This window comes from Bison bison, unplaced genomic scaffold (genome assembly GCF_000754665.1).
Source record: "Bison bison bison isolate TAMUID 2011002044 unplaced genomic scaffold, Bison_UMD1.0 scf7180017864530, whole genome shotgun sequence".
NCBI classification, from domain to species: Eukaryota; Metazoa; Chordata; class Mammalia; order Artiodactyla; family Bovidae; genus Bison; species Bison bison.
Window position 1 is genome coordinate 10084654 of NW_011495080.1, and position 12802 is coordinate 10097455.

The 12802-nt window shown below is 37.5% G+C and overlaps 2 protein-coding genes across 3 annotated transcripts in view; one reads left to right on the forward strand and one right to left on the reverse strand.

Moving 5' to 3' along the window:
• The window catches only part of LOC104982380, a 59607-nt gene extending 57500 nt beyond the window's left edge, over positions 1–2107 (reverse strand). Inside the window, 1 exon segment of the mRNA XM_010831745.1 lies at positions 1874–2107. Coding sequence (XP_010830047.1) covers positions 1874–2107 — 234 coding nt within the window.
• The window catches only part of GRM8 (glutamate receptor, metabotropic 8), an 858241-nt gene that overhangs the window by 326447 nt on the left and 518992 nt on the right, over positions 1–12802 (forward strand). The gene's annotated exons all lie outside the window — the stretch shown is intronic.

The following is a 12802-nucleotide window of genomic DNA, read 5'->3' on the forward strand; positions in this document are numbered from 1 at the left end:
ATATATATATATATATTAACCAGGAGTGGAATTGCAGGGTCATGTTGTAGTTCTAATTTTAGATTTTTGAGAAACTTGCATACTATTTTCCACAATGGCTGTGCCCATTTACATTCCCACCAATAGTGTATGAGGGTTCCCTTTTCTCCATGTCCTTGTCAACATTTGTGATTTGTGTTATTTTTGATCACAGCCATTCTGATAGATGTGAGATCGTATCTGATTCAGGATTTGATTTGCCTTTCCCTAATGATTAGCAGTGTTGGGCATCTTTTCATGTGCCTGTTGGTCATCTGCATGTTCTCTTTGGGAAAATGTCTGTTCAGGTCTTCTGATCATTTGTAACTGGGTTGGGTTTTTTTGATATTGAATTGTATGAGCTGTTTGCATATTTTAGATATTAACCATTTATTGATCATATTATTTGCAAATATTTTTTCTCATTCTGTAGGTTGACTTACACTATTGCTGGTAATAGTATAAATTTGTATTATTCTTTTGGAAAATGATTTGGTAGTATGCACTAAAAGGGCTTCCCAAGTGGCGCTAGTGGTAAAGAACACACCTGCCAATGCAGGAGACATAAGAGATGTGGTTTTGATCCCTGGCTTGGGAAGATTCCCTGGAAGAGGGCATGACAACCTACTCCAGTATTCTTGCCTGGAGAATCCGATGGACAGAGGAACCTGGCGGGCTACAGTTCACAGGATCACAAAGAGTCAGACACAGCTGAAGCAACTTGGCAGGCACACATGCTAAAAAGTATAGAGCATATAAAAATATGTTCATCTTGCCATGAAATTATATCAAAGATAGTCTTCAAAAGAAGAAAAGAGCTATGATATGGAAGTGTGTATTGCATGGGTACTTAGACCTGTGAACTATTGTTCATGACCTAAATGCTGAAGAACAAGGAGAAGAGTAAGTATAATTGGTTATATCAATTCCAAGGAAGGTTGACTAGCTGAGAAAATGATGACTCTCAGTACTGTACAAGGAAATCATGTGTGCTAAGTCTTAAAGCACACCTTGCTAGAAACCCAGCGTTCTTTCTGCAGCTTCTCTTGAAATAGCATAGAAGAATACTAACAGAACAATGATCAGTGGAAAACCGAACACCAGAAGTATGTGCACATTAATAAAAACTGATATTTATGGGTTTACGTGGATTAAGTCTGAAATATGTTGAAAAAAATTTTAACTCTAGGATGGTAAGGTTGTGGAGAGTATTATTTTCCATGTTTTTCTTTAGCTGTTGTTCAGTCTGTTTTTGTGCTATGATGCCACAATGATACTTTAACAATTATAAAAGTACAAAAAAAAGCAAAACAGTTTTATTTTGGTTTAGAATTGTATTGTTTAGGTCTTCAGTTTTTCCACAAGATTGCTTGTTATTATCCTTCCCAATTTAGAAGAGTTAGCTATTTAATAATGGAACACATGTGCAGCAATTCTAGTACTGCATTCTGCTTTCTAAAAATTCATTCAGCACAAATTTCACAGAAGCCCACCTACACTTTGGAGCTATTTAATTTTTCACAGTTTTATGCCCATGTTGTATGGTAGCAACCATGGAAAAATAAATTGAATGCTAACCGTGCTGCAGAAAATAGATGAAATGTATGCTGTGAGCTCTAAAAATGACAAACCCAGTGTTATTTTGGCTATTTTTCATGCTTAATAATAATAAATGGAAGCAGGAAGGAACAGGCCCTGTATTTGAATTCTTACTATTCTCTTGAGTCACATCCTACCTGAAGCCATTCAGCACCGTCTCCTTTTCATCTGATGCTGTGGCCTCTTTCCTTACCTTCTTCCTCCTCCTTTTTGCCCACTTTTTGCCTTTTCTCACATAACTTATGATTTCGCCTACCTGAGTCTCACAGACACTCACTGGAGATGTTTTTTCCTGGAGGACAACGAGCAAGCATTTATTCGACTCTGGATTTTTGTCCTCATGAAAGGCATTGACCTGTTTCTCCCTCTTTTTCCTCCTTAAACTTCTCGCATAAATTGGCTCTGAGAGACTTTCATGTCCATTCACTTCCTTTGCACAATGCTGTGTCCAATTAGAGCCCGATGAGAACCTGGTTCCTATTGACACCATCGACATCTAAGAAGATTAGTGATTTTTTTTTTCTAAAATAAAAAAGATAAACCACACAGATATCAGGTCAATAGGACCAAAGAAAATGAAAGAAAGGTAATATCACCCTTTCGAGGGCTGTGGATAGGAGTTGGTGGAGGGTGAGAAAAACCTGTTATCAGAAAACAATGTGGTCACCTGATTTCACATAAATCACAGCACATCTGGGACACCCATGATACCAGAGGGATTAGACAGTATAATCCCTGTTGCACAGTGACTAATGCAGGAAAAGAATTTAACAGTTTTGGGGTGACACTGTTAGGTTGTATGATTGTACAATTTTATGCCCAGCTGCTGTTACAAAATCTGTGAGACTTAAAATGAGTATTTGTTATTTGGTATTAAAGAAATGACTTATGAATCCAATCCCATTTGCTTCTTTCACCTCTTGGAGCCCAAATTCTGTGAAAACCAGGGTCTGGCCTCTCATCTCCTGTGCCTGGCACAGTGCTGGCAGGAGACTGTCTTCCCATTGTTGCTGTTTGCAGTTGCGTTTATCCTGTGCATGCTGAGGGTGGGGCCTCGTCTTTCACGTGGTAAAGAGGAAGCAACCTATTGGTCGCTGGAGAAGAAATCACGGCAAATCTTTTCTGGAAAAATGTGATGTATAGATTAACTTCCAGTGCTTCAGTGTACACCATATATTTAAAACATAGAATGTATTCAAATCACAGATTATTGAAATATTCAGTGATTTATCTCCCACTTAGGGCTCATCAGGTTTCAATTCTGGATGGATGAGCTAAAATTTGGCCAAGGAGTTCCTTCATATCTTTTCATATTTTCCTGAAACCACCTTTACCAAGGCTTCAGATCCTCACTGGTGGGGTTTGAATGACAGCTTTTTATTTCCACCTGTTTCTCTTGTGGTGTAGGATTGAACACCTATCAAAGCTACTATAAACTCACGTGCCTGAAAGCTAGAATACTAGAGTCACCTCCATCAATGTCCCCAGCTGCACAGACTCACCTCTGGGAGCCTCTGGGCTCCCCTCCACCCTACAGTCACTCTGCCCACAGACCGTCATTTCCTTGTGTTCCTTGAAATAAGATCACCTGGGAGACAATTATATCCTTATGTGAGAAAACTCATTTTTTTTTAACATAACAACAAACATTATATTAAATTGGAAAGAGTGTCCAGGTAAAGTATTAGTTGTGTTTTTGTTTAAACGATAGGTTTTTATGTAATTGAAAACAGTTATTGATATATCTGTAGAGTTTGGGTGGGAAACATTTATGGACAGGTTAGCTTTGAATGAGATAAAAGCTGTTGCTTTAATTAAATTCTGGCAATGTAGGTTTTCATGTTGTTCCTATTAATTACTATTTTTGTCAATATGCATTGTTGTCTGGGTTTTGGTCACAATAAGATTAAACAAGCATCTGCTATGCCACCAAAAAACAAATAAGCAAATCCCCTAATTAGGTAAGATGATACAGGCCTAGGTATAAAGATACAGAAATATTTTTAAGAGAAATCCAGTTACAGAAGAGCTTCCCTTAACAGTTAGAAGCCATCCTTCAGCTTTTTTTCTTTTTTTCTTCTTACTTCATGACTTTCAAAAGCAGTACCCCACACATGCATTTTATCTGAGTGATTTTGTATATTGTACAACCAGGCTTAACTAAAACAGCAATCACACAATCACACACCTCAGTCCTCCCAATTTTGAATTTAGAAAATCTGTTTTCAATACTTTTAGACTGTTTTTTTTTTCTTCTGGGTTTTGTCTCCATTTCCCCCCACAACATCTTGATTTTTTAAACTTTCATCTTAACATTCGTCTTACTGTGGAAGATTATGACAACTCATATAGAAATGAACGCCATACACAAATTGCACGTGTGTGTTCACATAGACATGCCCTAAAACAATCCTTCCAGCAGGATTGTATCACAATTTTGGTCCATTTGATATTCAGTGTTTATATTGTCATGAATCTGCATTTGATGTTATGATTGCTTTAGAAAGGTACTAAAATAACATTTCTCTTCTATATACATTTTGTTTTTCCTAGAATTAATTCCTTGCTTTGTCATAAGCTTTATTTTTTGGTGTATCTATCATGAAATCCATCTTCAAACTCGGGTAGAACTATGCATATCCTTTCAGTATGTGAAACACATCAAATATTCCATCAATTCTGGCTTTATTTTTTTGAGATACTTCTGGAATCTTCCATCTTCCTGCTCTAACCTGAACTGGGTGATCTCTAGACCAGTTCCACACCTGTTAACTCTGACCTCGCTGTATCATCACTTTGAGAAATCCATTTACCTTTTCTGTGTTGAATAACTTGTTACCTGGATTCAGAGTCTTCCCCTTTCTTGTTTCCTTCCTTGTTTGGATGGTGTAGATCCTACAGAAGCCTCCTAAAAAGTAGAAGGGAAATAGATTTTTGAGATTTCTGCATCTGTGAAATAGACTTTATTTTACCTACGCATTTGATTTATATTTTAATGGTTATGTTTTGTGTGTGTGTGTGTGTGTGTGAGAGTGTGTGTGTGTGTGTGTGTGTGTGTGTGTGTGTATGGAATAAAACTCGTCTTTTCTCATCATTTTGAATGTGTTGCTCCATTTTCTTCTGACCAGTAGTTCTGCCATTGAGAATCCAGAAGCCGTTCTGAGCCCTAATCCTTTCCCTAGAATCTGTTTTCACTCTCAAGTGATTTTTAAAATCTTGTGTGAGTGTTTCTTCATGTGGGTCTTTCCCTTCCTCTTCCTTCTCTTTTCTTTTTGCTAGAAGCTTGACAGGTGTTTTCAATTTAAAAACTCATTTTCTTGAGTTCTCCAATATTTTATTTCTTTGTAATGGTCTGTGTTTCTGTTTGAGACTTCACAGTTTGATGTTGAATATCTTGCATGAATCTAATTTCATGACAAGTTTTCATTTGTTTTACCTTATGAAATCTTTCCTCAACTTTCTTATCTATTGAGATGTTCCTATCTCACTTATCTTTTTAATTTCTATGAGCTCTTTCTTATTCTCTGAATGTTCATTTTTATAGCCTCCTGTTCTTGTTGCATGGACAGAATGTCTTCTCTCTGAGATTATTAATATTCTTGAAGTCATCATCTTCTTATGTCTTGTTTCTGTGTCCACTGAGTTCTTCTTTTCTGTTTGGTGTGGCATTAGGAATGTGATCCTGGTGCTTTTTGGAAGCTTGAAAAGTGTGGGTCAGGTTCACTGACTGTGGATTCACTTTAAAATGAGCAGGTAGACATGGTTATCTAATTGGAAGATATCCATTTATGAATATCGGTGTGGTGTTACCTTTTGGTCAGTTTCTGATGAAAGTTAGGCAGCTAAAGTCTGAATGTTAAGCAGGGAAGGGGGACTAAGTACTCCCCATTCAGCATACAGGCTTTCACTTTATAGAAACTTGCTCAGTCCTTGGTGTGCTTGAGTTCATCCTCTACAGAGAGTGATGCTCTGATCTGTGCAGAGAGGCTGGGGCTGGAGGAAGACACTGACACAGGTTTTCATCGAGTTTGATTTTCATTCCCACCTTCTGGAGTCTCTGGTGCTTCCACTCCTAGAGCCTTCCTGGTGCTGGGTGGAGTGGTTGCTTTGGTATCAGTTACATTCCACCCCTTGTGGGTTTTCCTTTCGGTTTTTTATACTGTGATAAGTTAATTCTGACTTGATTATCATCTGCTTTTCAGCTTTTGAAACTTTGATAACATTTTTTTTTCCTGTTTTCCGCATGTTATACTCAACAATTTAATTGGATAGTTGAAGGAAGTGGAGATAAACAAATGTGTTCTATTTTCCATATTTAACCAGACTCCAGGCCACACAGCAGTTCTTTTTCTTTTGCTGCTCTGTCCTGTTAGTGAATCTTAGAGAACAGTAGGACAGGCGAACTTGGAGGGGTGTTGTGTCGTGTGACCTGTCACCATTTTCTGGGTTTTGAAAGTGGAGAGGGTGGAGTATGAGAAAAGGAAAGGAAGCAAAGGAAAGCATTTGGGTAAAGATATGAGAGAGAAATTAAAGGATGAAAGGAGAAGAGAGGCGTTTTGAATGGTGAAATGAAAGCTATTAATGGAGAAATCTGCATCAATGTCTCCATCTTCTTCATGACTCTGCCGAACCACCTTCTCGTTTCCTTTTCATTGAACTGAGAAGGAATGAGAGTGCTCCCACAAACTGGTCTTCAGAACCTAAGCGCTTGATGGATACTCTAGTACTCTTGTAAAAATTAGCTTTTAAGTTACCCAGTCATCCTCTGATTTGTGAAGCCAGACTTCATAATTTTGAACTGAACACATTTTCTTATGTCTCTTCTAGTTCTTCTCTTGTAGGCTTTAAAGAAAGCGATTAATTGTTTTTTATGTGATATTCTTTCTATTTTCATATTAGAACTTAACATAATTCACAGTACTCATGGGAGACAGTGTATGTGGTATATTCATAGAAATACAAAATATTAAAATTCAAAGGCATCTTGAGGTTCCTGCCTGCTGTCAAGCACCCTTCTTTTTAGAAATGAGAAAACTGATATCCAGAGAGGTGAAGTGTCTGCCCAGGGTGGTACAGATGGCAAATGGGCATGATTCAGTGTAGGAATGAGAAAATTGTGTCATGTCACGAGTAAACTTGTGCTAGAATGGTAGGGCAAGTATGTCTGTCATACTATTCATTATTCAATAGTATTCATATTTCAGGATTTTTTCCCCACAAACTGCTTTTTATTTTATAGATATTTACTTGCTATAGTATATGGTTGAAATATACAGTAATGCATTCGTAGAGAGAATGAGTTTTATCTGGGAGTCACTGCATGAATAGAGGTTGTAAAATTGTATCACAGAAATTTATGAGGTAACAAATGGTTATCCTTTTGCCATTTGCAGTTCTGATCAGTTTTCATTTTTGTGCTTAGATGATATTGGGATTATTGAAAGCTTAATGTTCTTTTCTAAGAATCCCCTTAGATAAATGATATAATTTAATGCAAAATGTTATAACACACCTGCTGTGTTTCCTATAGCACCTTGGGTATAGATGTTTCTTGGTTTCAGTGAGTTTGATAGTGAATCTCTAAAGGATGCAATTTTGCTTTGACTTGTACATTCACAGCTTGCAATAATAGGAATAAAAAAAAAACTATTCTTGCAAGTTCTGACATGTTTTAACATTGAAATAAATAAAGCCTTGTGTAAACTGTTTGATTAGTTGTGATTAAAATGTACTGAACCCTACTACCATCCTTGGTTCTTAGAACTGATGTTTTATTTTCTTTTCAAATGGCCATATTAATGGTTATTTAAATTTTTTCTCCATATTCCTTCCACTTCCAGATGAGTTGTCTGTTTCTTATTGTAGAAAAGTAAAATTAAATCTCCCTTGTACATAAGCACAAGGGGTTTATTACATTGTATTTAAATTATTAATGACAATCACATTTTCTCAAGAAGTACTGGACATGTTTCACTGGTGGTATCCATTAAAAATAGATTTTGCTGGCTTCTGGCTGGCTAAATCAATTATAAACTTACTTCTGAAATATTTTCTGACTTGTTGATCCTGGTGTGTATGCATGTACCATACAGCTACTTTTTATAGTTCTTTAACCATGTATTCCTACAGTCACTGACAGGAGCTGGAGAATCTTATTCGTAGTGAAGTAGATCCTGTTCTGTTGGTCCCATATCCCTAGGCTACCCTACAGTGTAGCATTTCTTACATCAAATTGACATACTGTTTACACATTGCGTTATTTACTGTGAGTGCCGCAAGACCAGAAACCATGTCTTCTTATTCATTTTTGTATCTCCAGATTCCAGCAGAGCACTCAACATGTAGTAAGAGCATGGTTAATACTCTGTGAGTGATGGTGGGTATGCATGGGTTCATAGGGAGAAGACTCCTACAGGATACTCTTTTGAGAAGCGATTAATGAATGAAATTTTTGTCCAACCTGAACCAGACAAAAGTCAACTTTCCTAAGTTTTTCAGTCGGTCCTAATGGTATAAAACTTTGGAGTTCACATTTTGAGTATACTACCTTACCTGTTGATGCTGTTTAATTACATATATTGAGGAGATTTAATGACCAAGGGAACAATTATAAGAGATAATAGCAAAGTACAATGGGTATACTTAGTCATTAGGATAATGAAGTCTATACTTGATTCCTTCTTAGTTGTGTGACTTTGGGGGCAGTTTCTACAATAGAAAAATGTTTGTGGTATTTACCCTACTTATTCAATAGCACTGGAATATTATGAGGGTGAAATGAGATATTAAAGCATGGTGAACTAGTATTCAATACACCATTATTGTTATTATAATTATTTTCTATTTGTTCCAAATGGGCTTTTAGTTCAGGAAAAAGTAATAGAGTTAATTTCTTTTGTGTAGGGAGTTATGCATCTCAACTTACTAATTGTCTTCTATTTTGGGTAAAATCATCCAAAATTTATTTTAACAAGAATTCTTAAATTCCTACAATGCAATAGCAAAAACCCAAGTAACTCAATTTTAAAATGGTCAAAATACAACATTGTAAATCAACTACACTTTAATAAAATTTAAAAATAAATAGATAAAAAATGGTCAAAGAATTTAAATAGATATTTCTCCTAAGAAGAGACACTCCCCATACAAGTGTCCATGATGTATATGTGAAAGGGACTTCCCTAGTGGCTCAGATGGTAAAGAATCTGCCATCTGCAGATGTCTTCTGCAATGCAGAAGGCACAGATTCAATCCCTGGGTTGGGAGGATCCTTTGAAGAAGGGAATGGCTACCCACTCCTGTATTCTCGCCTAGAGATAGCATGGACAGAGTTATATGAAAAGGTGCTCAGCATCTCTAATCATCAGGGAAATGCAAATCAAAACTACAATGAGATATCACTTTGCACATGTTAGTATGACAATTATCAAACAGACAAACAACAAACTATAACATGTGTTGGCAAGGCTATGGAGGAAATGGAATCCTTATACACTATTAGTGGAAATGTAAAATGGTACAACCATTATGGAAAATAATACAGCCTCCTCAAAAAAATTAAAAATAGAACTACCATATAATCCAGCAATCTCACAACTGGGTATTTATCCAAAAGAATTAAAATCAGGATCTGGAAGCATTACCTGCACTCTTATGTACTCTGAAGCATTATTCACAATAGCCAAGAGATGGAAACAACCCAAATGTCTATTGACAGATGAATAGATAAAGAAAATGTGGTATATACATAAAATGGAATATTATTCAGCCTCAACAAAGAAGGAAATCCTACCATTTGAAACAACATGGACTAACCTGGAAGATATTATGCTAAGTAAAATAAGCCAGTCTCCAAAGGACAGATGCTATATGGTTCTACTTATGTGAGGTGTCTCAAGTAGTCAAAGTCATGTAGGTGGGACAGTGGTAAGAATCCAGCTGACAATGCAGGAAACGCAAGAGATATGGGCTCAATTCCTGGGTCAGGAAGATTACCTAGAAGAGGAAATGGTGACCCGCTCCAGTATTCTTGCCTGGAAAACTCCACGGACAGAGGAGCCTGGCAGGCTGCAGTTCATGGGGTTGCAAAGGGTAGAACATGATTGAGCATGTGTACGCGTGCGTACATGCACACATGCACACACACACACGCACACACAGTAGACAAAACATAGAAACAAAGAGAATGGTGATTGCCAGGGGCTGGGAGGATAGGGAAATGGGAAGTTGTTCAATAGGGATAAACTTCCAGTGATGCAAGAGGAATAAGGCCTAGAGATGCTGTATAAAGTACTGCCTATGGTTAACATTATGGTATTCATTTAAAATTTTGTTAAGAGAGTAAGTTTCATGTTCCTACCACACACACACACACACACACACACACACACACACACACAAAGGGACCATGAAACACAAGAAGACTTGGAAATGATGGATATGTTTATTACCTTGACTGTGATAATAGTATCATAAGTATATGCATATGTCCAGACTCGTTAAATTATATACATTAAATATATGCAGTATTTTTGGCGCATCAATATACTTCAATAAAACTGTTAAAAAGTTTTTTTTTAAGAGTTCTTTAAATAACTAAAATGTATGATGACTTGCTTTCAAAAATATGTCAATTCACTCCTCTCTTTTTAGTTCTCTTTGAATCCAAGAAGTTAAATATATAACTATATTTTTAACCTTTACATATCTTAAACATGTAGATCAAATCTTTCTGTGGAAAGTTACCATGTGCTACCTGGAGAAACACTCCAAGTACTTACAATAGCTTGAAAGATGGAGTTTTAAATGTTTTGGTGCTTTATTTTTGTTCTCTGCAGTCCACTTCTTAGCTTAGCCACTGTTGGGCAATGGTTGTGGTGCAATCTTTGCTTTGAATAGTTATTTAGCTAAAATAATAATGATCTTCAGTTATTAGCTCCTTCTTTAAATCAAGAATGTCAATCCCCTTTGAATCTCTGTTAAAATGCTGCTTTGTGTGAAGACCACTGATCAAAAGACAATATATAGGAGAATTCAGGTAATGTTGGTAAGTAGACTAAGATATAACTTGAGGTTTTCAGGCTTTAAGAGCTGTTGTTGAGATACTATTGAGAGTATCCTATTTGTAAAAGTTATTTGGGGGACTTCCCTGGTAATTCAGTGGCTAAGACCCCACGCTTCCAATGTAAGGGGCCTGGTCAGGGAACTAGATGCCACACGCTGTCACTAACAGTTTTCATGTTGCAACTGAAGATCCCACATGCTGCAATCAAGACCCGTTGCAGCCAAATAAATAAATAAATACATATTTTTAAAGGTATTTGGACCTGGGCTTCCCTGGAGGCTCAGTGGTAAAGAATCAATCTACTCACGAGGCTCAGTGGTAAAGAATCCACCTACTAATGATCTGATAGACAGAGTGCCTGAAGAACTATGGACAAAGGTTCATGACCTTAGACAGGAGGCAGTGATCAAGACCATCCCCAAGAAAAAGAAATCTAAAAAGGCAAAATGGTTGTCTGATGAGGAGGCCTTAAAAATAGCTGAGAAAAGAAGAGAAGCAAAAGGCAAAGGAGAAAAGGAAAGATATATGAATGCAGAGTACCAAAGAATAGCAAGGAGAGATAAGAAAGCCTTCCTCAGTAGAGGAAAAGAGTAGAATGGGAAAGACTAGAGATCTCTTCAAGAAAATTAGAGATACCAAGGGAACATTTCATGCAAAGAAGGGCACAATGAAGGACAAAACTGGTATGCACCTAATAGAAGCAGAAGATACTAAGAAGAGGTGGCAAGAATACACAGAAGAACTATATAAAAAGATCTTTATGACCACAATGGTATGGTCACTCACCTAGAGCCAGACATCCTGCAATGTGAAGTCAAGTGGGCCTTAGGAAGCATGACTATGAACAAAGTTAGTGGAGGTGATGGAATTCCAGTTGAGCTATTTCAAATCCTGAAAGATGATGCTGTGAAAGTGTTATACTCAATATGCAACCAAATCTGGAAAACTCAGCAGTGGCCACAGGACTGGAAAAGGTCAGTTTGCATTCCAAACCCTAAGAAAGGCAATTCAAAGAATGTTCAAACTGCCACACAATTGCACTCATTTCACATGGTAGCAAAGTAATGCTCAGTTCTCCAAGCCAGACTTCAATAGTACGTGAACTGTAAACTTACAGATGTTCAAGCTAGATTTAGAAAAGGCAGAGGAACCAGAGATCAAATTGCCAAAATCTGTTGGATCATTGAAAAAGCAGGACTTCCCTGGTGGTTCAGATGGTAAAGCATCTGCCTACAATGAGGGAGACCTGCATTCAATCCCTGGGTTGGGAAGATCCCCTGGAGAAGGAAACGGCAACCCACTCCAGTATTCTTGCATGAAAATCCCATGGATGGAGGAACCTGGGGGCTACAGTCCATGGGGTCACAAAATGTTGGACATGACTGAGTGACTTCACTTTACTTCTTCACTCACTTCATCGAAAAAGCAAGAGAGTTCCAGTTCCAGTAGTTCCAGAGTGTCTACTTCTGCTTTATCGACTATACCAAAGCCCAAAATGTGTGGATCACAACAAACTGTGGGAAATTCTTAAAGAGATGGGAATACCAGACCATCTTATCTGCCTCCTGGGAAATCTGTATGCAGGTCAAGAAGAAACAGTTAGAACTGGACATAAAACAACAGACTGGTTTCAAATCAGGAAAGGAGTACGTCAAGGCTTTATATTGTCACCCTGCTTATTTAACTTATATGCAGAGTACAACATGCAAAATGCCAGGCTGGATGAAGCACAAGCTGGAATCAAGATTGCCAGGAGAAATATCAATAACCTCAGATATGCAGATGACACCACCCTTATGGCAGAAAGTGAAGAACTGAAGAGCCTCTTGATAAAAGTGAAAGAGCAGAGTGAAAAAGTCAGCTTAAAACTCAACATTCAGAAAACTAAGATCATGGCATCTGGTCCCATCACTTCATGACAAATAGATGGAGAAACAATGGAAACAGTGAGAGACTTTGGGGGCCTCCAAAATCACTGCAGATGGTGATTGCAGCCATGAAATTAAAAGACACTTGCTTCTTGGAAGAAAAGCTAGATCAGATCAGATCAGTCGCTCAGTCGTGTCCGACTCTTTGTGACCCCATGAATCGCAGCACGCCAGGCCTCCCTGTCGATCACCA